This window comes from Lucilia sericata, unplaced genomic scaffold, assembly GCF_015586225.1.
Source record: "Lucilia sericata isolate MDLA Ls3-8-SP2 unplaced genomic scaffold, ASM1558622v1 Contig000964F_arrow, whole genome shotgun sequence".
In the NCBI taxonomy this organism is placed as follows: domain Eukaryota; kingdom Metazoa; phylum Arthropoda; class Insecta; order Diptera; family Calliphoridae; genus Lucilia; species Lucilia sericata.
The window spans coordinates 14,677-39,529 of NW_023994947.1; the positions used below are offsets into that span (position 1 = coordinate 14,677).

Here is a 24,853-nt window from a genome sequence, read left to right on the forward strand (position 1 = left end):
AATTTATCCACAGCTCAGTGCGCTACATTGAAATGTCGAATACTCATTTACAGAGTGTGGACGATGAAACGTTTCAGGGACTTAGGTTGAAACTTTAAAATTAATCGACAACGAATTACAGGATATATCGGAAAGGAGTTTTAGGTAAGTGGAAATGAAAATTACCGGATTTAGCAGAAATACTGCATAAATATTATATATATATATATATATCTGTATAAATATTTCTTGATAACATTGTTTGTGAAAAAAAAATTTTTCCTAAATGATTTTCTTCTCCATTATAATGGGTTTAGATTCTCACAGCGTATACTTAATATTTATGATAGTATATAAATAAAAAATAATCATACGTACCGTGTTATGATAACTTTCTAAACTTTGGTACTAGTTCAGTTCTAGTTCAGTTCTAGTTCAGTTCTAGTTCAGTTCTAGTTCAGTTCTAGTTCAGTTCTAGTTCAGTTCTAGTTCAGTTCTAGTTCAGTTCTAGTTCAGTTCTAGTTCAGTTCTAGTTCAGTCTAGTTCAGTTTGTTCAGTTCTAGTTCAGTTCTAGTTCAGTTCTAGTTCAGTTCTAGTTCAGTTCTAGATCAGTTCTAGTTCAGTTCTAGTTCAGTTCTAGTTCAGTTCTAGTTCAGTTCTAGTTCAGTTCTAGTTCAGTTCTAGTTCAGTTCTAGTTCAGTTCTAGTTCAGTTCTAGTCAGTTAGTTCAGTTCTAGTTCAGTTCTAGTTCAGGTCTAGTTCAGTTCTAGTTCAGTTCTAGTTCAGTTCTAGTTCAGTTCTAGTTCAGTTCTAGTTCAGTCTAGTTCAGTTCTAGTTCAGTTCTAGTTCAGTTCTAGTTCAGTTAGTTCAGTTCTAGTTCAGTTCTAGTTCAGTTCTAGTTCAGTTCTAGTTCAGTTCTAGTTCAGTTCAGTTCAGTTTTAGTTCAGTTCTAGTTCAGTTCTAGTTCAGTTCTAGTTCAGTTCTAGTTCAGTTCTAGTTCAGTTCTAGTTCAGTTCTAGTTCAGTCTAGTTCAGTTCTAGTTCAGTTCTAGTTCAGTCTAGTTCAGTTCTAGTTCAGTTCTAGTTCAGTTCTAGTTCAGTCTAGTTCAGTTCTAGTTCAGTTCTAGTTCCGTTCTAGTTCAGTTCTAGTTCAGTTCTAGTTCAGTTCTAGTTCAGTTCTAGTCAGTTCTAGCAGTTCTAGTTCAGTTCTAGTTCAGTTCTAGTTCAGTTCTAGTTCAGTTCTAGTTCAGTTCTAGTTCAGTTCTAGTTCAGTTCTAGTTCAGTTTCTAGTTCAGTTCTAGTTCAGTTCTAGTTCAGTTCTAGTTCAGTTCTAGTTCAGTTCTAGTTAAGTTCTAGTTCAGTTCTAGTTCAGTTCTAGTTCAGTTCTAGTTCAGTTCTAGTTCAGTTCTAGTTCAGTTCTAGTTCAGTTCTAGTTCAGTCTAGTTCAGTTCTAGTTCAGTCTAGTTCAGTTCGTTCAGTTCAGTTCTAGTTCAGTTCTAGTTCAGTTCTAGTTTAGTTCTAGTTCAGTTCTAGTTCAGTTCTAGTTCAGTTCTAGTTCAGTTCTAGTTCAGTTCTAGTTCAGTTCTAGTTCAGTTCTAGTTCAGTTCTAGTTCAGTTATAGTTCTAGTTCAGTTCTAGTTCAGTTCTAGTTCTGTTCTAGTTCGTTCTAGTTCTGTTTCTAGTTCTGTTCTAGTTCTGTTCTAGTTCTGTTCTAGTTCAGTTCTAGTTCAGTTCTAGTTCAGTCTAGTTCAGTTCTAGTTCAGTTCTAGTTCAGTTCTAGTTCAGTTCTAGTTCAGTTCTAGTTCAGTTTTCCACAAAATAGCTGATATTTCATAAAAAATACTGTTTTCGTTCTAGTCAAGTTCTTGTTCAGTACTATTTCAGCTCTAGTTCTAGTGTGCTTGTCAAAAATATGTCCTAAATGATTTTTTTCTCCATTATAAATATGTATATTTATGGAGTTAGAATCTCACTGCGTACCGGGGTATGAAACATTATAAACAGCAATTCTAGTTCGGTTAACTTTTATTTTCTGATTTTACAAAAATACCGATTTGACAAAAACACTGATTTGATCTTTGGATTTTCCAAAAAAAAAAAAAAATACAGTTTTTTGACAAAGATACTGGTTTTCCACAAAAAAAGCTGCATTTTCCAAAAAAGAAAACTGGTTGCAAAGAAAATGCTGTTTTTTGACAAATTACTATTTTTTCACAAAAATGTACTTTTTCCAAATTTAAACAAAAATACCGTATTTTCACAAAAAAAAAAAATTATTTTTTTCCCAAAAATATTTTTTTTTTTTTTTTCAAAAATAGTGGCTTTCACAAAAATACTGGTTCTTGAGAAGAAATCCTAGTTTTGCAAAAAAACTGGGATTTCAAATAATACAGTTTTTCACAACAAATACTGGTTTCTCACAAAAATATTTATTTTTCACTTTGTGCCGCGAAATCAGCTGTTTAATCATAATTTTGTATATTTCTGAACTAAAACAATTGCATTCTTAAAAATTTAATCATTTATCAGCACATTTGTACCGCTTATTGATTTCTTAAACAAGAAGATATAACTACTTTTTTACACATTTTTTCAATTTAGTTTTATTTTATACATTTCTCCCCACCGAAAATTTTTCACTCTCTAAGTAACATTACTTATATCTTATATTTTCCTTCTTTGGTTTAGAGTTAATAGAAAATTGCAAGTATTATCCTTTTAGTTTTTCAATGATCAAATTTAAGTCATGTTATTTTGTTGGTTGGTTACTTGGACCATTGGTGTAATAGTTTTTTTCTTTTTGTTTGCTGCTCGTTTGCCGCCCGGTTGCTTGGTACTTGGTCTCTATATTTTGGAAAGATGTGTGTTTAGGATTTTTGTGTCCGTCGCACAAGTTTTAAGAAAATGTTGTTCGTTAAATCCCATTAATATTTATAAGCTGCTTTATGGCTTTATATATAGTATATGTATGTATATAGTTTTTTCGACTTTTTCCTCTGCTTCTGTTTTCTTATTCAATGTATTATTTTTAGGTCACTGTGTGTAGCATTTTTTGGGTGTGTGTTTTTTCCGTCTACATATTTCTCTTTTTGTGGTTAAACAGTTTTTTTTGGTTATGTGTGTGTTTAGTTAGTTGATTTTCTTGTTTGATTTAAGTTTATTATCTATAAATTTTTATAATATTTATTTACTGGCAATAAATTGTGCTAGAAAATTGTATAATCGTGTCCTGATTTTTGTCTAATTAAGGATGCTTGTTAAGCAGAATGTTAAGAAAGAAAAGTATTAAAGTTTTTAATAGGTTCAGAAGATTTCTTTTTAAATTGACGATTTAAACAAATTAGTAAATAATTGGTTTAAGATATTTTGTTATACTTTGTTAACAAGATTCTAGATTTTGTAAATTAAATTACAGAAAAAAAATTTTAAAATTAAATAATTGGTTTAAGATCTTCTGTATAATTTGTTAACAAGGTTTAGATTTTGTAAATTAAATAACAGAAAAAGTTTTTAAAATACATTTTTGGCGGAAAAAATTATTTTTTGTGGAAAAATCAGCATATTTATAAGGTAAATTTTGCTATACATAGTTCAGTTCTAGTTCAGTTCTAGTTCAGTTCTAGTTCAGTTCTAGTTCAGTTCTAGTTCAGTTCTAGTTCAGTTCTAGTTCAGTTCTAGTTCAGTTCTAGTTCAGTTCTAGTTCAGTTCTAGTTCAGTTCTAGTTCAGTTCTAGTTCAGTTCTAGTTCAGTTCTTCAGTTCTAGTTCAGTTCTAGTTCAGTTCTAGTTCAGTTATTTCAGTTCTAGTTCAGTTCTAGTTCAGTTCTAGTTCAGTTCTAGTTCAGTTCTAGTTCAGTTCTAGTTCAGTTCTAGTTCAGTTCTAGTTCAGTTCTAGTTCAGTTCTAGTTCAGTTCTAGTTCAGTTCTAGTTCAGTTCTAGTTCAGTTCTAGTTCAGTTCTAGTTCAGTTCTAGTTCAGTTCTAGTTCAGTTCTAGTTCAGTTCTAGTTCAGTTCTAGTTCAGTTCTTGTTCTTCTAGTTCAGTTCTAGTTCAGTTCTAGTTCAGTTCTAGTTCAGTTCTAGTTCAGTTCTAGTTCAGTTCTAGTTCAGTTCTAGTTCAGTTCTAGTTCAGTTCTAGTTCAGTTCTAGTTCAGTTCTAGTTCAGTTCTAGTTCAGTTCTAGTTCAGTTCTAGTTCAGTTCTAGTTCAGTTCTAGTTCAGTTCTAGTTCAGTTCTAGTTCAGTTCTAGTTCAGTTCTAGTTCAGTTCTAGTTCAGTTCTAGTTCAGTTCTAGTTCAGTTCTAGTTCAGTTCTAGTTCAGTTCTAGTTCAGTTCTAGTTCAGTTCTAGTTCAGTTCTAGTTCAGTTCTAGTTCAGTTCTAGTTCAGTTCTAGTTCAGTTCTAGTTCAGTTCTAGTTCAGTTCTAGTTCAGTTCTAGTTCAGTTCTAGTTCAGTTCTAGTTCAGTTCTAGTTCAGTTCTAGTTCAGTTCTAGTTCAGTCTTGTTCAGTTCTAGTTCAGTTCTAGTTCAGTTCTAGTTCAGTTCTAGTTCAGTTCTAGTTCAGTTCTAGTTCAGTTCTAGTTCAGTTCTAGTTCAGTTCTAGTTCAGTTCTAGTTCAGTTCTAGTTCAGTTCTAGTTCAGTTCTAGTTCAGTTCTAGTTCAGTTCTAGTTCAGTTCTAGTTCAGTTCTAGTTCAGTTCTAGTTCAGTTCTAGTCAGTTCTAGTTCAGTTCTAGTTCAGTTCTAGTTCAGTTCTAGTTCAGTTCTAGTTCAGTTCTAGTTCAGTTCTAGTTCAGTTCTAGTTCAGTTCTAGTTCAGTTCTAGTTCAGTTCTAGTTCAGTTCTAGTTCAGTTCTAGTTCAGTTCTAGTTCAGTTCTAGTTCAGTTCTGGTCAGTTCTAGTTCAGTTCTAGTTCAGTTCTAGTTCTGTTCTAGTTCAGTTCTAGTTCAGTTCTAGTTCAGTTCTAGTTTATGTTTAGTTTCTAGCGCAAATTCTATTTTTTATTTTTAAGTACACGTACTGTCTATAAAATTTTAGTTAAATGAGCAATAGTTGTTCTCGTTTTCCTTTTTTGCACTAAAACCATATGCATGTATGTGTGTGCAAATACACTGCCGAATGTCTGTGTTACATTCACGCAAGTAGAAAATCGCTTATATCTCTATTTGCTTGTCTGTGTGTGGAACTGTTGAGGAAAAGCTTTTTCAGCATCTATCTACTCTATGGTATATTTAGTTTAGTCAAGTGGAAACAAACATTTCGTTATTGAATTCTTACCGGATCAGTTATTTGCAAGTTGCAGAAAATGTATCCCTTATGTACATAGTATGTATGTACAGATGTAGGTAAAATTCTGGTATTCTTGTATTTTGTGGAATTTTAATATCAAGTTGTTGCGACTTAAATGATGTTAATTAGTATGAAATATTGAATGCTGTAATGACTGAGGGTTTTAAAAATTACCTTTATGTGAAAAGTTACAGAGTAAAATATGTATACATATATGTAAGTAAATGATTTAATGATTTTCGTTAGTAAGACCTGGTTATTTAAGGGCTTTTGTGGTAGGAGTTAGAGCTTATAGTATTTGTCTCGATAAGTACTTAATTAGGGATTAATATGTTCAGTCACAATTCAATAATTTTTCAGTTTTTGTTTGGGTCTGCTATCCTCATCAAGGTAACTCGACAAAACTGAATAGATGATGACGAACAAATAAAAAATTTTTTAAATTATAGTAACAATATTCTATTTTAATTTTGCTTAAAAATTGTAAATAAAAATTTTATAATTTGTTGAACAAAAAACCGCCAAACAAAAAGTTATTTAAACAACTGTCATAACCATAAGTCTACAGTCTATTGTAAATGATATTTTTTAAACATCAACTAACTTTTCAATTAAATTAATTCATTAAACAAACAAATTTTCCAACTTAATTATGGGCTTAAAAAAGAATAAAAACAAGTAAGAAATTATAGTCGGGCGGGGCCGACCATATGATACCCTACACCAGTTATGAATATTAAATGTGATTTATTTTTCATAATAAAGCATTTATCTTCAATATTCCCTTGTTCCGATACATTTAAGCAATTTATGGATGAAAAACTAATTTTCTGAAAGAGGCTTTATATGGGGGCTAGGGGCAAATATGGACCAAGCCCGATAAAATTTTGTGAATATATTTATATTGACATAATATTTTATTGTGCTGAATTTCATCGCGATATTTGTGTTTATAAGCTAATTTGGGACATTCAAGTAATTTTCTGAAGGGGACTTTGTATGGGAGCTAGGGTCAAATGTGGCCCGATCTTTATGAAATTTGGCAGGGTCATCAAGACTTCTATAAAACTTAGTTGTGCCGTATTTTACCGATATATCTGTATATTTAACATAATTATGAGCTCAGAAGCCCTTTCGGGGGGTTCTGTTCTATGGGGGCTAGGTGAAATAATGGACCGATTTTAACCATTTTCAATAGGCTTCGTCCTTAGGTCAAATTAAACGTGCGTGCCAAATTTCATCCAATTATCTTGAAAATTGCGACCTGTACCTTGCGCACAAGGTTTACATGGACAGCCAGCCAGCCAGCCAGCCAGACGGACGGACATGGCTTAATCGACTCAGAAAACGATTCTAAGCCGATTGGTATACTTTAAGGTGGGTCTAGGACGAATATTTTTGTATGTTACAAACATCAGCACAAATCCAATATACCCTCCCCACTAAAGTGGTGTAGGGTATAAATATAATTCACTAAAATTCCAACGAAATTTTTACAAAAATTTTCTGAAAAAAAAAAAATCAGTGATTTACACTATTTAACAGAAAATCTCAAAAACAGAATACAAAATTGTGACAAAATTATTAAAAACTAATTTTCACTTCAACAAATTTTGTACGAAATCAAATAAAACCAATTTCTGAATGATGGACTAAATGCTTGACTGCTTGTTTGAGCAAAGTCCAAAACAATAACACACCACATTCAATGTTATTTAAACTACAACAATTAAAATGATAATAACAATTATTATGATTTTGCCCTAAAGGTCGATGCTATTACTAATAAAAGTTTGTGTAAATGTATTTTAAAATTAAACAATGTTCGAACTATGTACACTCATACATTCACTTGTCTAATCAAAGAACAATCAAATGATCCCAAATTATGGGTTTCAAATTATAATAATAACAATGCATTTGAAAAAGTCAACACGTTCTAATGTACAGTTTATCTGACAGTTCATCTAGTCTGTTATTTTGCAACAATTAATTTTCATTATTAAAATACAATAGAAAGTTGAATATTATTACATTTGAAATTATACATTTGTATGTATGTAAGTAAATGAATATGAACAGCACATACATGACTGAATTCGTATTCATGTATTAGCAATAATAACTATAAAATCATGTTGTAAATACATTTTACAGAAAAACTGATTAAATTTAATTTGTCTATTATTATCATAAATTTAATGTAAACATTTGCCATTGTTCTTTAAATACGAACAGTTTTGGGTTTGTATGCTGATATGAAAATTGTTATCTTTAATAAACAAGATTTCTGATTCTTGACTTTAGTCGGAAACGGAAAATAATGTTAGAATTTTGTGTATTGTTTTACAGTAATTCCTGCCATGAATGTCAAACAAGTTCAATAAAATATAAACAAACAATTTTTTTATAATAATGAACTAAAACTTTAGTAGAACTGAACTAGAACTGAAACTAGAACTGAACTAGAACTGAACTAGAACTGAACTAGAACTGAACTAGAACTGAAACTAGAACTGAACTAGAACTGAACTAGAACTGAACAAGAACGAACTAGAACTGAAACAAGAATGCACTGACACGAACTGAACTAGACTGAACTAGAACTGAACTAGAACGAAACTAGAACTGAACGAACTAGAACTGAACTAGAACTGAACTAGAACTGAACTAGAACTGAACTAGAACTGAACTAGAACTGAACTAGAACTGAACTAGAACTGAACTAGAATGAACTAGAACTGAACTAGAACTGAACTAAACTGAACTAGAACTGAACTAGAACTGAAAAGAACTGAACTAGACTGAACTAGAACTGAACTAGAACTGAACTAGAACTGAACTAGAACTGAACTAGAACTGAACTAGAACTGAACTAGAACTGAACTAGAACTGAACTAGAACTGAACTAGAACTGAACTAGAACTGAACTAGAACTGAACTAGAACTGAACTAGAACTGAACTAGAAAACTGAACTAGAACTGAACTAGAACTGAACTAGAACTGAACTAGAACTGAACTAGAACTGAACTAGAACTGAACTAGAACTGAACTAGAACTGAACTAGAACTGAACTAGAACTGAACTAGAACTGAACTAGAACTGAACTAGAACTGAACTAGAACTGAACTAGAACTGAACTAGAACTGAACTAGAACTGAACTAGAACTGAACTAGAACTGAAACTAGACTGAACTAGAACTGAACTAGAACTGAACTAGAACTGACTAGAACTGAACTAGAACTGAACTAGAACTGAACTAGAACTGAACTAGAACTGAACTAGAACTGAACTAGAAACTGAACTAGAACTGAACTAGAACTGAACTAGAACTGAACTAGAACTGAACTAGAACTGAACTAGAACTGAACTAGAACTGAACTAGAACTGAACTAGAACTGAACTAGAACTGAACTAGAACTGAACTAGAACTGAACTAGAACTGAACTAGAACTGAACTAGAACTGAACTAGAACTGAACTAGAACTGAACTAGAACTGAACTAGAACTGAACTAGAACTGAACTAGAACTGAACTAGAACTGAACTAGAACTGAACTAGAACTGAACTAGAACTGAACTAGAACTGAACTAGAACTGAACTAGAACTGAACTAGAACTGAACTAGAACTGAACTAGAACTGAACTAGAACTGAACTAGAACTGAACTAGAACTGAACTAGAACTGAACTAGAACTGAACTAGAACTGAACTAGAACTGAACTAGAACTGAACTAGAACTGAACTAGAACTGAACTAGAACTGAACTAGAACTGAACTAGAACTGAACTAGAACTGAACTAGAACTGAACTAGAACTGAACTAGAACTGAACTAGAACTGAACTAGAACTGAACTAGAACTGAACTAGAACTGAACTAGAACTGAACTGAACTAGAACTGAACTAGAACCTGAACTAGAACTGAACTAGAACTGAACTAGAACTGAACTAGAACTGAACTAGAACTGAACTAGAACTGAACTAGAACTGAACTAGAACTGAACTAGAACTGAACTAGAACTGAACTAGAACTGAACTAGAACTGAACTAGAACTGAACTAGAACTGAACTAGAACTGAACTAGAACTGAACTAGAACTGAACTAGAACTGAACTACTAGAACTGAACTAGAACTGAACTAGAACTGAACTAGAACTGAACTAGAACTGAACTAGAACTGAACTAGAACTGAACTAGAACTGAACTAGAACTGAACTAGAACTGAACTAGAACTGAACTAGAACTGAACTAGAACTGAACTAGAACTGAACTAGAGAACTGAACTAGAACTGAACTAGAACTGAACTAGAACTGAACTAGAACTGAACTAGAACTGAACTAGAACTGAACTAGAACTGAACTAGAACTGAACTAGAACTGAACTAGAACTGAACTAGAACTGAACTAGAACTGAACTAGAACTGAACTAGAACTGAACTAGAACTGAACTAGAAACTGAACTAGAACTGAACTAGAACTGAACTAGAACTGAACTAGAACTGAACTAGAACTGAACTAGAACTGAACTAGAACTGAACTAGAACTGAACTAGAACTGAACTAGAACTGAACTAGAACTGAACTAGAAACTGAACTAGAACTGAACTAGAACTGAACTAGAACTGAACTAGAACTGAACTAGAACTGAACTAGAACTGAACTAGAACTGAACTAGAACTGAACTAGAACTGAACTAGAACTGAACTAGAACTGAACTAGAACTGAAACTAGAACTGAACTAGAACTGAACTAGAACTGAACTAGAACTGAACTAGAACTGAACTAGAAACTGAACTAGAACTGAACTAGAACTAGAACTGAACTAGAACTGAACTAGAACTGAACTAGAACTAGAACTGAACTAGAACTGAACTAGAATTGAACTAGAACTGAACTAGAACTGAACTAGAACTGAACAATAATTGATACAAAACTGAACTTGAATCTAACTGGACAAGATCCCATATAATATACAGCTCTGGATTTGAACTAGAACTGAACTTGTGTATATGTGGGCGGAAATATACAAATACTACTAAATGCATATACATACTTATGTATATAAATATGTATTTACACAAAATATACAAAAAACACTTGTACAACTATCTATGTATATTGACATTATAATTTTAAAATGTTTAATACAAAATCCATTTAAATTTTTTTTCCAACATCAAACGCTTGTACATACATATGTGTGTACATATATTCTAGAGTGTGATATAAAAATAGACAAGTTAAAATTGGAATTTATATAAAACTTTTATTTTTAGTTAGACAAATTTTTTAAATGTGAATTCATATTTAAATGTACATATACATACATATGTAAAATTTCTCTTTTTGACAAATAAACCACCTAACATTTTAAAGAACGGAAGGGAAATTTTAAGAGTTCTGTGTGTAGAAAAAACCGTGGCTGAATTTTATTTAAAAAGTAATTAATTTATAATTTGTTAAAAATTATTCTTAACAAAAAAATTATTTTTTACATTTAAATGTTTATTGGGTCTTGATTTCATGTTACATGAAAATATTTTATTTTTATAAAAAGGAATGATATTTTATTCATAAATTATTCTTTTAGAAATAAAATTTTTGAAAAAAGGGAAATTGTGTATGTGTTTGTTTTGAATGTAGATGATATCAGGATTTATACAAATTCTAACAATTAAGATTTATTTGTACGGAATATTTTTTATTTTGCTATCCAAGGGTATCGATTATATATGTATTTGTGCTATATAACATTTTTAAAAATATATTTTAATATTTTAAGGCATAAATCCTTTAAATCCATACAAATGTTTCAACTTAAAATAATAAAATGAAATAACATTACAAACAGAATAAATTAATGTACAAATCAATCAAGCATAGTCAATACAAAAACAATAGTATTTTTAAAAAAATAGATTTTATTTTAATAAAAAAAGTCACTTTTTGTATAAAAAACATAACCTAATCTTTGAGCATAATAATTTCCTACATTAAGGTTCATTGATTTGCAAAATGTTGTTCTAATATCAGAACTCAACTAAAATCGCATAAACTCTCTACAAGCAATTGAACTTTAAACAAGCATAATCAAGCATTTCCTGAGATTTTTTCCCCTAACTGCAACATTAAGTTGCAGTTGCAACTATAGCTGAATTTAAACCACTGCTGCCATGCCAAAAACAGCTATGAAAAATAAAATAAAACAGCGCACCAGCCACCAATAGAGTAGTATAGTTAAGCAAACATAACAACAAAGATATTTATTGCATTTGATAATGTTGCCTCATGATGTTGCTTTAGTTTCTAATGCTGTTGAAGCTGCACTTTATATTGGTTGTTGTTGAGTATGAAACTTAATAGCAACGATTGAAATGCCATTGCTTCAATGCTCTTTAACAACAATTGTTAAATTGGCAATGTTTAGTGCGGCATGCTTCAATGGTTGCAAAAACACACACATACATACATGCTGACTTGTTTAGAAACAGGAATCATCTTTCCACGAATTGTTAAAAATGTGTGCGTAGATGTTGAGGTAAATAAAAAAGTCTAACAAGTTTATTACTGCAATTGTTGTATGAATTTTTCGTAAGGACTCAGCTGTAGTTCAGTTCTAGTTCAGTTCTAGATCAGTTCTAGTTCAGTTCTAGTTCAGTTCTAGTTCTAGTTAGTTCTAGTTCAGTTCTAGTTCAGTTCTATTTCAGTTCTAGTTCAGTTCTAGTTCTAGTTCAGTTCTAGTTCAGTTCTAGTTCAGTTCTAGTTCAGTTCTAGTTCAGTTCTAGTTCAGTTCTAGTTCAGTTCTAGTTCAGTTCTAGTTCAGTTCTAGTTCAGTTCTAGTTCAGTTCTAGTTCAGTTCTAGTTCAGTTCTAGTTCAGTTCTAGTTCAGTTCTAGTTCAGTTCTAGTTCAGTTCTAGTTCAGTTCTAGTTCAGTTCTAGTTCAGTTCTAGTTCAGTTCTAGTTCAGTTCTAGTTCAGTTCTAGTTCAGTTCTAGTTCAGTTCTAGTTCAGTTCTAGTTCAGTTCTAGTTCAGTTCTAGTTCAGTTCTAGTTCAGTTCTAGTTCAGTTCTAGTTCAGTTCTAGTTCAGTTCTATCAGTTCTAGTTTCAGTTCTAGTTCAGTTCTAGTTCAGTTCTAGTTCAGTTCTAGTTCAGTTCTAGTTCAGTTCTAGTTCAGTTCTAGTTCAGTTCTAGTTCAGTTCTAGTTCAGTTCTAGTTTCAGTTCTAGTTCAGTTCTAGTTCAGTTCTAGTTCAGTTCTAGTTCAGTTCTAGTTCAGTTCTAGTTCAGTTTCTAGTTCAGTTCTAGTTCAGTTCTAGTTCAGTTCTAGTTCAGTTCTAGTTCAGTTCTAGTTCAGTTCTAGTTCAGTTCTAGTTCAGTTCTAGTTCAGTTCTAGTTCAGTTCTAGTTCAGTTCTAGTTCAGTTCTAGTTCAGTTCTAGTTCAGTTCTAGTTCAGGTCTAGTTCCAGTTTTCTAGTTCAGTTCTAGTTCAGTTCTAGTTCAGTTCTAGTTCAGTTCTAGTTCAGTTCTAGTTCAGTTCTAGTTCAGTTCTAGTTCAGTTCTAGTCAGTTAGTTCAGTTCTAGTTCAGTTCTAGTTCAGTTCTAGTTCAGTTCTAGTTCAGTTCTAGTTCAGTTCTAGTTCAGTTCTAGTTCAGTTCTAGTTCAGTTCTAGTTCAGTTCTAGTTCAGTTCTAGTTCAGTTCTAGTTCAGTTCTAGTTCAGTTCTAGTTCAGTTCTAGTTCAGTTCTAGTTCAGTTCTAGTTCAGTTCTAGTTCAGTTCTAGTTCTAGTTCAGTTCTAGTTCAGTTCTAGTTCAGTTCTAGTTCAGTTCTAGTTCAGTTCTAGTTCAGTTCTAGTTCAGTTCTAGTTCAGTTCTAGTTCAGTTCTAGTTCAGTTCTAGTTCAGTTCTAGTTCAGTTCTAGTTCAGTTCTAGTTCAGTTCTAGTTCAGTTCTAGTTCAGTTCTAGTTCAGTTCTAGTTCAGTTCTAGTTCAGTTCTAGTTCAGTTCTAGTTCAGTTCTAGTTCTAGTTCAGTTCTAGTTCAGTTCTAGTTCAGTTCTAGTTCTAGTTCCGTTCTAGTTCCAGTTCTAGTTCAGTTCTAGTTAGTTCTAGTTCAGTTCTAGTTCTGTTCTAGTTCAGTTCTAGTTCTGTTCTAGTTCTGTTCTAGTTCTGTTCTAGTTCTGTTCTAGTTCTGTTCTAGTTCTGTTCTAGTTCTGTTCTAGTTCTGTTCTAGTTCAGTTCTAGTTCTGTTCTAGTTCTGTTCTAGTTCTGTTCTAGTTCTGTTCTAGTTCTGTTCTAGTTCTGTTCTAGTTCTGTTCTAGTTCTGTTCTAGTTCTGTTCTAGTTCTGTTCTAGTTCTGTTCTAGTTCTGTTCTAGTTCTGTTCTAGTTCTGTTCTAGTTCTGTTCTAGTTCTGTTCTAGTTCTGTTCTAGTTCTGTTCTAGTTCTGTTCTAGTTCTGTTCTAGTTCTGTTCTAGTTCTGTTCTAGTTCTGTTCTAGTTCTGTTCTAGTTCTGTTCTAGTTCTGTTCTAGTTCTGTTCTAGTTCTGTTCTAGTTCTGTTCTAGTTCTGTTCTAGTTCAGTTTAAAGTACCTCCCGCATATCGAAATATTATACTACTGCGGTTTTATTTTACATTTCGTTGTTATAAAAAAGGGTTTTATAGCATATTCTCTTAAAAATAGGCTATATTAAACTAAATGTGTGTTCGACACCAAAAAGGACTCTTCCACACATGTAAGTGGCTTTGTATGTGTTACAATATTTAGTCTATTGTATTCGTATACTGTTATTAACTTTATTTTATGACAACAACTACCATTTTTAACCCAATTTAATGTTTGTTGCACAGCGGCTGGTTGTAAAATGAAAAACCCGTATGTGTAAATGTAATGGAGTGTTGAATATGTGTGTGTGTTTATTTTGAAAAAAAGTTGTGTAAATTTCATTTGTTTTTACAACCATTGAACGTTTTGAAAGTAAAACCGCAAATATTAGTTTTTGTGTTTGATTATAGCCAGTTCTGTGAGTGTTTACTTGTTAAATGTCGCGGTTGAAATAATTGTTGTAGGCTGTGGTGGAAATACATTTATGCTTGTAGACATATACATAAGTAAATACCTACATACATATACAAATGTTGGTAACTGTAAAATTACATAAAAACATATGTAGAATAAATAAGTATAATTACTCTTACCTTAAGGTTAACATTTAGTTTCAAATTTTCGAAGCATATTTAGGTTTAATAAAATTCTCTAACATGGCTCGTTATGAAACCTTTACAATTTAACTTATACAACGATTAATAAAAGAAAATTTAACTGGAGCTAGTAATTGTTTCCTTTTTACATATTAATACTTTTCTCGGATTTATGAGCCAATTTAATTGTATTTTGAAATCCTTTTCAAAACTTTCTTCCTTTGTTTCAATTTCCCCTAAAACTTTTGAAATGTTTGAGTGTAATGTTTGTTCTATGTATGTTTTAAAATTTAATTAACCATTTATGTATGGTGTTAATTAAGTTTAAATAGTTTTGTTTTAATATTGTTATTCATACTTAATATCAATTTACTAGGTTTCCTGTTTCAAACATATTAGTTAAATTTTCGATTGTTCATTGCCCAAAACCGCAATTTAATTTTGTTCAATTGTCTTTTAATTTTATTTAAATCACTTTAATATAATTACAACATTTTTGGAAAATTTGTGTAATAAAATCAAATTTAAGTTTTATCCCACAAATATCATGTCGAACACACACATTTAAATATTAGAGCCAACAAGGCTAAAGTACTTAAGTCGTTCTCAGTATGAAATTGTGTACAATTCTAGTTTTGCTTTAGTACTGTTCTAGTTTTGTTTTAGTTCTGTTCTAGTTCTGTTCTAGTTCTGTTCTAGTTCTGTTTCTAGTTATGTTCTAGTTATGTTCTAGTTCTGTTCTAGTTCTGTTCTAGTTCTGTTCTAGTTCTGTTCTAGTTCTGTTCTAGTTCTGTTCTAGTTCTGTTCTAGTTCTGTTCTAGTTCTGTTCTAGTTCTGTTCTAGTTCTGTTCTAGTTCTGTTCTAGTTCTGTTCTGTTCTAGTTCTAGTTCTGTTCTAGTTTCTAGTTCTAGTTCTAGTTCAGTTCTGTTCTAGTTCTGTTCTAGTTCTGTTCTAGTTCTGTTCTAAGTTCTGTTCTAGTTCTGTTCTAGTTCTGTTCTAGTTCTGTTCTAGTTCTGTTCTAGTTCTGTTCTAGTTCTGTTCTAGTTCTGTTCTAGTTCTGTTCTAGTTCTGTTCTAGTTCTGTTCTAGTTCTGTTCTAGTACTGTTCTAGTTCTGTTCTAGTTCTGTTCTAGTTCTGTTCTAGTTCTGTTCTAGTTCTGTTCTAGTTCTGTTCTAGTTCTAGTTCTAGTTCTGTTTCTAGTTCTGTTCTAGTTCTGTTCTAGTTCTGTTCTAGTTCTGTTCTAGTTCTGTTCTAGTTCTGTTCTAGTTCTGTTCTAGTTCTGTTCTAGTTCTGTTCTAGTTCTGTTCTAGTTCTGTTCTAGTTCTGTTCTAGTTCTGTTCTAGTTCTGTTCTAGTTCTGTTCTAGTTCTGTTTCTAGTTCTGTTCTAGTTCTGTTCTAGTTCTGTTCTAGTTCTGTTCTAGTTCTGTTCTAGTTTCTGTTCTAGTTCTGTTCTAGTTCTGTTCTAGTTCTGTTCTAGTTCTGTTCTAGTTCTGTTCTAGTTCTGTTCTAGTTCTGTTCTAGTTCTGTTCTAGTTCTGTTCTAGTTCTGTTCTAGTTCTGTTCTAGTTCTGTTCTAGTTCTGTTCTAGTTCTGTTCTAGTTCTGTTCTAGTTCTGTTCTAGTTCTGTTCAGTTCGGTTCTAGTTCTGTTCTAGTTCTGTTCTAGTTCTGTTCTAGTTCTGTTCTAGTTCTGTTCTAGTTCTGTTCTAGTTCTGTTCTAGTTCTGTTCTAGTTCTGTTCTAGTTCTGTTCTAGTCTGTTCTAGTTCTGTTCTAGTTCTGTTCTAGTTCTGTTCTAGTTCTGTTCTAGTTCTGTTCTAGTTCTGTTCTATTCTGTTCTAGTCTGTTCTAGTTCTGTTCTAGTTCTGTTCTAGTTCTGTTCTAGTTCTGTTCTAGTTCTGTTCTAGTTCTGTTCTAGTTCTGTTCTAGTTCTGTTCTAGTTCTGTTCTAGTTCTGTTCTAGTTCTATTCTAGTTCTGTTCTAGTTCTGTTCTAGTTTTGTTCTAGTTTTGTTCTAGTTCTGTTCTAGTTCCGTTCTAGTTCTGTTCTAGTTCTGTTCTAGTTATTAAAGGCTAATTAAAAATATGTTTTTTTCATTTTTTTAGCACGATGACCCATAGTTTAATGACGCTGGATATATCGGGGAACAAAATGCAACAAATACCATATGAGGCATTACAAAAAACTACACTCACTCACCAGGCTGGTGGCACAAAGGTAAGTCAATTTTAATGAGTAGAAATAAAGTGTCAAAGCATTCATCTGAAGTGAAAATTATCGAAATTGTTAGAACCTTAAAAACTTACGTTCGGTTGTGTGATGTAAAAATATTAGAGCAGAGATAGGCAGTGAGAGAGAGTTAGCTCTCCAAATTGTTTGCTTTCTTCTGTACACAAGTATGCGTTTAGTTACTTATATGAGAAGAGAAATAGCTTTCAGCCTATCTCTGCGCTATAGCGAGGAAATTTATATGTCTCTTGACATCATGTTTAATATTGAGTTCTCTAAACTCCCTGGCAAATGTTGAATTGATTTAAAATTATTTTCTATTCTACTTCTTATACTTTTAGAAATCACATAACTTCCTTGGATGTCAATTGGGAGGCTCAGTACGATACTCTGCGTTCTCTGCATTTAGCTGGTAATGATATCACCGAAGTCTCACCAACCTCGCTTCACGAATCCACAAGCGGTCTTAATCATCCCTCCTCGGCAGCCATACAAACCATAACGAGAGATGAAAATCTCAAGGGATCACATATAACCTCTAATACAATACCCGGCATGGGTCACTTAGGCAGCAGCCATCTAGCGGGAAAACCCTTCAATCGTTTACAAAAACTCCTCTGGCTAGATTTGTCGAACAATAGAATCTATCACATTACCCCGAATTTTCTACCCAGAAGTCTGATAACTATAGATTTATCGGGAAATCTATTGGCCACATTTCCCCATCAACTGTTCGAACATTTATACGACTTACGTATTATATCTTTGAGAGATAATCTCTTGCGCAGTGTACAAAATAAGGAGCTAAGGCAAGTGCGCATGCATTTAGAGAAATTGGATATGGGTCAGAACTTAATAGATGTCTTGGATACGGATTGTTTTCAAACCAATTACTCGGATGTACATATAAGGGCATTGAATTTGGAAAAGAATTATATTAGAGAATTACCGCCAACCGTATTTAAGGAGATAGGCATAGTGCATCTGGTATTGGCCTTTAATGTTATCGAACGTATACACATGCAAGCCTTTGAGGGTATAGAGGACAGTTTAGAGTATTTGGATTTGGAAAGGAATTATTTGAATTCAGTGCCGGGAGCTTTAAGAAAATTGAATAAGTTGAAGTATTTATATCTAACTTCCAATAATATTTGTCAATTACAAAATCTACCAGAGAATACGGATCACTTGAGAGTGTTGTCTTTATCGGGCAATAATTTTACCATGATTCCTGTAGTGGGTTTAAAGAATTACACCAATCTGTCTTATTTGAATATGGGTTACAATTCCATAACGGATATACCCGAGGGCATATTTTTGGTGGATGGCTGGGGCTCTAATCTGCAGACTATATTATTAAGGAATAATAAGATTACTCATTTGCATTTGGGCTCCTTTGCAGGATTGGATCAGATACAGGAAATATCTTTAAGTTTCAATGACATTAATATCCACCATCCCATGGTTTTTGAGAATGTCTCGAAATCTTTGAAAATATTGGAATTATCTTTTGCGGTGTTTCCAGCGCGCAGTATGGAATCCATAGATCCTTTAGATGCTTTATATCCTTTGTCACAACTTATGTGGTTGGGTTTGGACAACAATAATCTTAAGACTCTAAATAATGAATCATTTTCGAATATGAGAGAGCTTTCCTATATCAATTTGGGTTTTAACCAGTTGAAATCTTTGCCCAAAGGTTTATTCATACCAGATGTACATTCTCATTTGGTGGAAATAGATTTGGGCTATAATTCTTTGGAACGCATAGCAGCTCGAACATTTTATAATTTGGGTGATTTGCAAACTCTCAACTTACAATCGAATAAAATTAAAATCATAGAGAAAGATGCCTTTTACAATTTGGAATTTCTAAGATATATCGATCTTTCCTTTAATAAAATATCCAACATATCGCATCAGGCCTTTACCATATTACCCAATTTGGCTTCTTTGGATTTAATGTTTAATAATCTGTGTTCCTTCTCCCTGAAATCGTTTCATTTTGTGTCCAACACCACTACACCTTTAAAGCTGAATTTAACCTATAATCGTATAGCCTATTTTGAGGATATATTGACGTCTTATATGTATATCTATCATCTGGATATGAGCAATAATTTAATCTCACGCACCGATAGTTTTACCAATTTGGCCAATACCTTAAGATTCCTGAACTTGGCCAACAATGATATACAATCTTTAGCCAATCATGCTTTTGGTGATTTGGAATTTTTGGAAATTCTCAATCTAGCAAATAATAACATTACTTCCTTGCGCCGCCGAAGTTTCCAGGGTTTGAATTCTTTGCAAGAATTGGATTTAAGTTTTAATAAATTGGATCAACTGCAAGTGGAACAGTTTTCAAATCTGCGCAAATTAAGGATATTAAAGATAAATGCCAATAAACTCAAAGCCTTGCCAAGGGAAGTGTTCATGAATACCCGCCTTGAATACTTAGATATTTCCGACAACCAGTTGACCGTTTGGCCAGTGCCTGCTTTTTCCGATGTGGGCTTTACTTTGCGCAGCATACAAATGTCCTCCAATATGCTGGAATATTTGGATTCCAGTATGTTTATCAATTCCCAATTTCTCTATGACATCAATTTGAGTAACAACAAAATCACCGTCTTACCCGACAATACCTTCAGTTTTCTCAACAATCTTACCAATCTAGATCTATCCGCAAATCCCCTAGTCACCACCAATCTAAAAGAAATATTTCTGCATACACCCCGTCTACGTCGCCTTAAAATCTACAATATGGGTCTTTATATACTACCACAACTTAACTTGCCACTACTCTCATATCTAGATGTCAGCGGTAATTATCTTCAAGAACTTTCCTCTCTACACGAAATGCGCCAATTAAGATTTGTTAACATCTCTCACAATAAAATCGTTAATGCTTCCTGTGCTGTAGAACATTTACCCAATTCGGTGAGAGTTCTGGACTTAGCCCACAATCCTTTAAGAAGAATCTCCATACACGATATGGCCACTTTGAGACACTTATCCGATCTCAATCTACTAGATGTAAAAATCATCAATCCTTTAGCCTTTAGTAAACTGAAATCCTTAAGGAAACTAACACTAACAGCTCACTCTAATTTAGCTGATATAGTCTCTCGCATCCCAGGACTACAAGAACTACGACTACACTGCCTGGACTCGAATATAGGTCCTCAACTATTTCAAAAACTCGCCAATAACACCAAACTTCAACTGGTTGAACTGTACGGCATGAATGTTCAGACCATATCACCCGATGCTCTAGAGGGTTTGGCGCGCAACCAAAAACTACAAGTGAAAATATCTCATACTAAAATCTCCGATCTGCCTCCGGGTATTTTCTATACACTAAGATCAGTGCCTCATTTATCTATAGATATTTCTCATAATAAAATCAATGCCTTGGCGGCGGATAGTTTCTATCCCAATAAAACCTATTGGGATACAGTGGGTACACGCAGCATTATGGGCGGTTTGGATACATCACACAATCCTTTGGAGTGTGAATGCGGTCTGGTGTGGTTCGGTCATTGGCTGAGACGATGGCTGCGTGAATCGGCTCAGATAAAGGTCATACAGAAGGATGACATGAAGAAAATGGTGCAGGTGAGTAAAATTTTAACAAATTTTAGTAAAAAAGTTAATTTTTTGTAAAAATTTAAGTTTTAAGAAAAATTTTTATTTATAGAATTTTTAACAAAAACTTGAAATTTTGGTTAAAAAATTTAATTTATTCGTAAAAGAGGAATTTTTAGTTAAAAATTGAATTTTTAGTAAAAAAAAATTGAATTTTTAGTAAAAATAAAATTTTTAGTAAAAAATTAAATTTTTAGTAAAAAATTTAATTTTAGTAAAAAATTAAATTTTTAGTAAAAATAAAATTTTTAGTAAAAAATTTAATTTTTAGTAAAAAATAAAATAGAATAGACTTGATTATAGACCGGACTACAGAATAGACTAGATTATAGACTAGACAACAGACTAGACTATAGACTAGACTATAGACTAGAATATAGAATAGACTATAGACTAGACTATAGTCTAGTCCATAGACTAGACTATGGTGTAGTCCATAGACTAGACTATAGTGTAGTCCATAGGAAATATAGTGTATTCCATGAACTGGACTATACTGTAGTCCATAGACTAGGCTATAGTGTAGTCCATAGACTAGACTATAGTTAGTCCATAGACTAGACTATAGTGTAGTCCATAGACTAGACTATAGTGTAGTCCATAGACTAGACTATAGTGTAGTCCATAGACTAGAATATAGTGTAGTCCATAGACTAGACTATAGTGTAGTCTATATACTAGACTATAGTGTAGTCCATATACTAGACTATAGTGTAGTCCATATACTAGACTATAGTGTAGTCCATATACTAGACTATAATGCAGTCCATAGACTAGGCTATAGTGTAGTCCATAGACTAGACTGTAGTGTAGTTCATATACTAGACTATAGTGTTATCCATAGACTAGACTATAGTGTAGTCGATATACAAAACTATAGTGCAGTCCATAGACTAGGCTATAGTGTTCATAGACTAGACTATAGTGTAATCCATAGACTAGAGTATAGTGTATTTCGTAGACTAGACTATAGTGTAGACCATAGACTAGGCTATATTGTAGTCCATAGACTAGACTATAGTGCAGTCCATAGTCTAGACTATAATGTAATCCATAGACTAGACTATAGTGTAGTCCATAGAATAGACTATAGTGTAGTCCATAGACTAGTCTATAGTGTAGTCTATAGACCAGTCTATAGTGTAGTCCATATACTAGACTTTAGTGTAGCCCATAGACTAGACTTTAGTGCAGTCCATAGACTAGACTATAGTGTAGTCCATAGACTAGACTATAGTGTAGTCCATAGAGTAGACTATAGTGTAGTCCATAGACTAGACTATAGTGTAGTCCATAGACTAGACTATAGTGTAGTCCATAGACTAGACTATAGTGTAGTCCATAGACTAGACTATAGTGTAGTCCATAGACTAGACTATAGTGTAGTCCATAGACTAGACTATAGTGTAGTCCATAGACTAGACTATAGTGTAGTCCATAGACTAGACTATAGTGTAGTCCATAGACTAGACTATAGTGTAGTCCATAGACTAGACTATAGTGTAGTTCATAGACTAGACTATAGTGTAGTCCATAGAGGGACGAAGCCTATTGAAAATGGTTAAGAGCGGTCCATTATTTCAACTAGCCCCCATACAACTGAACCTCCGAATAGGGCTTTTAAACCTTGTAATCAAACTACAGGTCGCAATTTTGGAGATAATTCAATGAAAGTTGGCACATGATCTTTTATGGTACCGTAGACGAAGCTTATTGAAAATAAGATAAGATCGGTCAATTATTTCACCTAGCCCCCATTCAACTGAACCCGCCGAATAGGGCTTTTAAGTTCATAATTATGTTTAATATACTCATATATCGACAAAAAGCTGCAAAAACCAAGTTGTATACAAGACCTGATGACCCTCACGAATTCCATAATAATAGGTTCTCATATGACCCTAGCCCCTATGAAAAGCCCCCATCAAAATTTCACTTAAATGTCCACAATTTTATTCAACAATAAACGGCTTAAGTATGTATATCTAAGGCAAGGTACAATTCAACTTAAATGCTTTATTATGTCAACTAATTCACATTATATTTTTGTCAAAGGTGTAGGGTATTATATGGTCGGCCTCGCCCGACTATAATTTCTTACTTGTTTTGTATTGTTTTAATTTTTGATTTTTTCTATTTAATCTGATTTCTTAAAATTATTTTAATTTTTATTTTCTTTTCTTTTTAATTTTTTTAAAGCTTCCCCTAAGTTCAACTGATTTACGCGTAAGCGTTTTTATGTTTATTTCAATATATTTTTGTTTAATTATTTAATATTATTAAAAAAAACATATTTTTTTTTTTAATTTTACAGAGAGCACGTGCCAATACCTGCCATGATCCCACCACTGGCAAACAATTACCCATATTGGAGATCTTTCCCGAAGACTTACTATGTCAAGCCAGTGCTTTAAGTAGTTCCAGTGAAAAGCTCTTTCTGATATCGTTTGTGGTAATTATAGTGCCGTTATTTGGTATGACACTTTGATAATCTTAAAATTATTGGAAAAAGTATTATAAATAGAGCTTTAAGTTGAGAAAAAAACTAAAGAACAAAAAGCTTTTCTTTTAAGAGAACTATTAAAGTGTAAATTAAACTAAAGGGAAAGTTGTAAGAAATTCATATAAAGTTCAGAAGGAAACCTAAGATTTTAAGTGAAAACCCCAATGTATTTATTGTAAAAATTAGTTTAACAGAGAAGGGAAACCAATGCTACAGTGTACAGTTTATAAAATTTAAAACAAAATTAAATGAAAAATTGTTAAAGTTTTATACCCCCAATTAAATAATAAGTAAAGTTACACACGATATTATTTATAATAAAATTAAGTAATGTTATTGCCATTTAAGGAATTTATTTCATAAGTAAATTAAATTATTATGATTATTATTAAAAATAATAATAATAATACCTAAAAATTTAATTATAGAAATAATAGTAAAATTATTATTGCAACAGTAATAAAAAGGGCCATTGATTCCTAAAATACTTATTGTATTGTAAAACAATATACATTTAAATATATATAAATATAATTAAATATATTATTGTAATAACTACACACTTAAATATAATTAAAAGTAATTAGTTTATAAATAATTATAAAAATTTAGTTATCAAAAAATGAATAAAACAAGAAATTAGCCAAGCATACAATAATAACAACAGCAACAATATATTTAGATTTAAATAACAACAAATTACAATTTGCAAGAAATATATTTAACAATAATAAAAAACAACAACAAGATAACTATTATTAAACAAAGTAAACTACAGTTTTCAAATTTAAATATATCGAGAGAAAAACTATATTTTTGCTGGTCACAGCACTAATTCTTTCAGAATGATTGCTGTCAGCTAGACTATAGTGTGTTTTTGTGCAGAAAAAGTTAATTAAAGTGCAATAAGTTTAGGAAATATTAAGTTTTAAAATTAAGGAAATTAAATTATTTTTTTTTTTAACTTTTTCAAATTTCTTATCAATAATTTTATGAAAAGTTTTTACACTTTCATTATTCTGCAGCAAATGAGAATTTTTTGTATAAAAAAGTTTCAGGAACAATTTGTTCAGTTCTGTTCTAGTTCTGTTCTAGTTCTGTTCTAGTTCTGTTCTAGTTCTGTTCTAGTTCTGTTCTAGTTCTGTTCTAGTTCTGTTCTAGTTCTGTTCTAGTTCTGTTCTAGTTCTGTTCTAGTTCTGTTCTAGTTCTGTTCTAGTTCTGTCTAGTTCTGTTCTAGTTCTGTTCTAGTTCTGTTTCTAGTTCTAGTTCTGTTCTAGTTCTGTTCTAGTTCTGTTCTAGTTCTGTTCTAGTTCTAGTTCTGTTCTAGTTCTGTTCTAGTTCTGTTCTAGTTCTGTTCTAGTTCTGTTCTAGTTCTGTTCTAGTTCTGTTTCTAGTTCTGTTCTAGTGTCTGTTCTAGTTCTGTTCTAGTTCTGTTTCTAGTTCTGTTCTAGTTCTGTTCTAGTTCTGTTCTAGTTCTGTTCTAGTTCTGTTCTAGTTCTGTTCTAGTTCTTGTTCTAGTTCTGTTCTAGTTCTGTTCTAGTTCTGTTCTAGTTCTGTTCTAGTTCTTCTAGTTCGTTCTAGTTCTGTTCTAGTTCTGTTCTAGTTCTGTGTCTAGTTCTGTTCTAGTTCTGTTCTAGTTCTGTTCTAGTTCTGTTCTAGTTCTGTTCTAGTTCTGTTCTAGTTCTGTTCTAGTCTGTTCTAGTTCTGTTCTGTTCTAGTTCTGTTCTAGTTCTGTTCTAGTTCTGTTCTAGTTCTGTTCTAGTTCTGTTCTAGTTCTGTTCTAGTTCTGTTCTAGTTCTGTTCTAGTTCTGTTCTAGTTCTGTTCTAGTTCTGTTCTAGTTCTGTTCTAGTTCTGTTCTAGTTCTGTTCTAGTTCTGTTCTAGTTCTGTTCTAGTTCTGTTCTAGTTCTGTTCTAGTTCGTTCTAGTTCTGTTCTAGTTCTGTTCTAGTTCTGTTCTAGTTCTGTTCTAGTTCTGTTCTAGTTCTGTTCTAGTTCTGTTCTAGTCTGTTCTAGCTCTGTTCTAGTTCTGTTC

The 24,853-nt window shown here is 32.4% G+C and overlaps 1 protein-coding gene across 1 annotated transcript; it reads left to right on the forward strand.

The window, feature by feature from the left end:
* Positions 1 to 23,732, forward strand: LOC119609356 (chaoptin; the record flags this gene model as incomplete). Its single annotated transcript, XM_037964099.1, is given in 7 exon segments — positions 1 to 87; positions 90 to 144; positions 16,544 to 16,619; positions 16,621 to 16,655; positions 17,009 to 20,288; positions 22,518 to 22,544; positions 22,633 to 23,732. Coding segments are annotated over 7 exon segments (3,734 nt in total), but the record flags the coding sequence as incomplete, so codon positions are not given.
* Between the last annotated feature and the right edge of the window lie 1,121 nt (positions 23,733 to 24,853).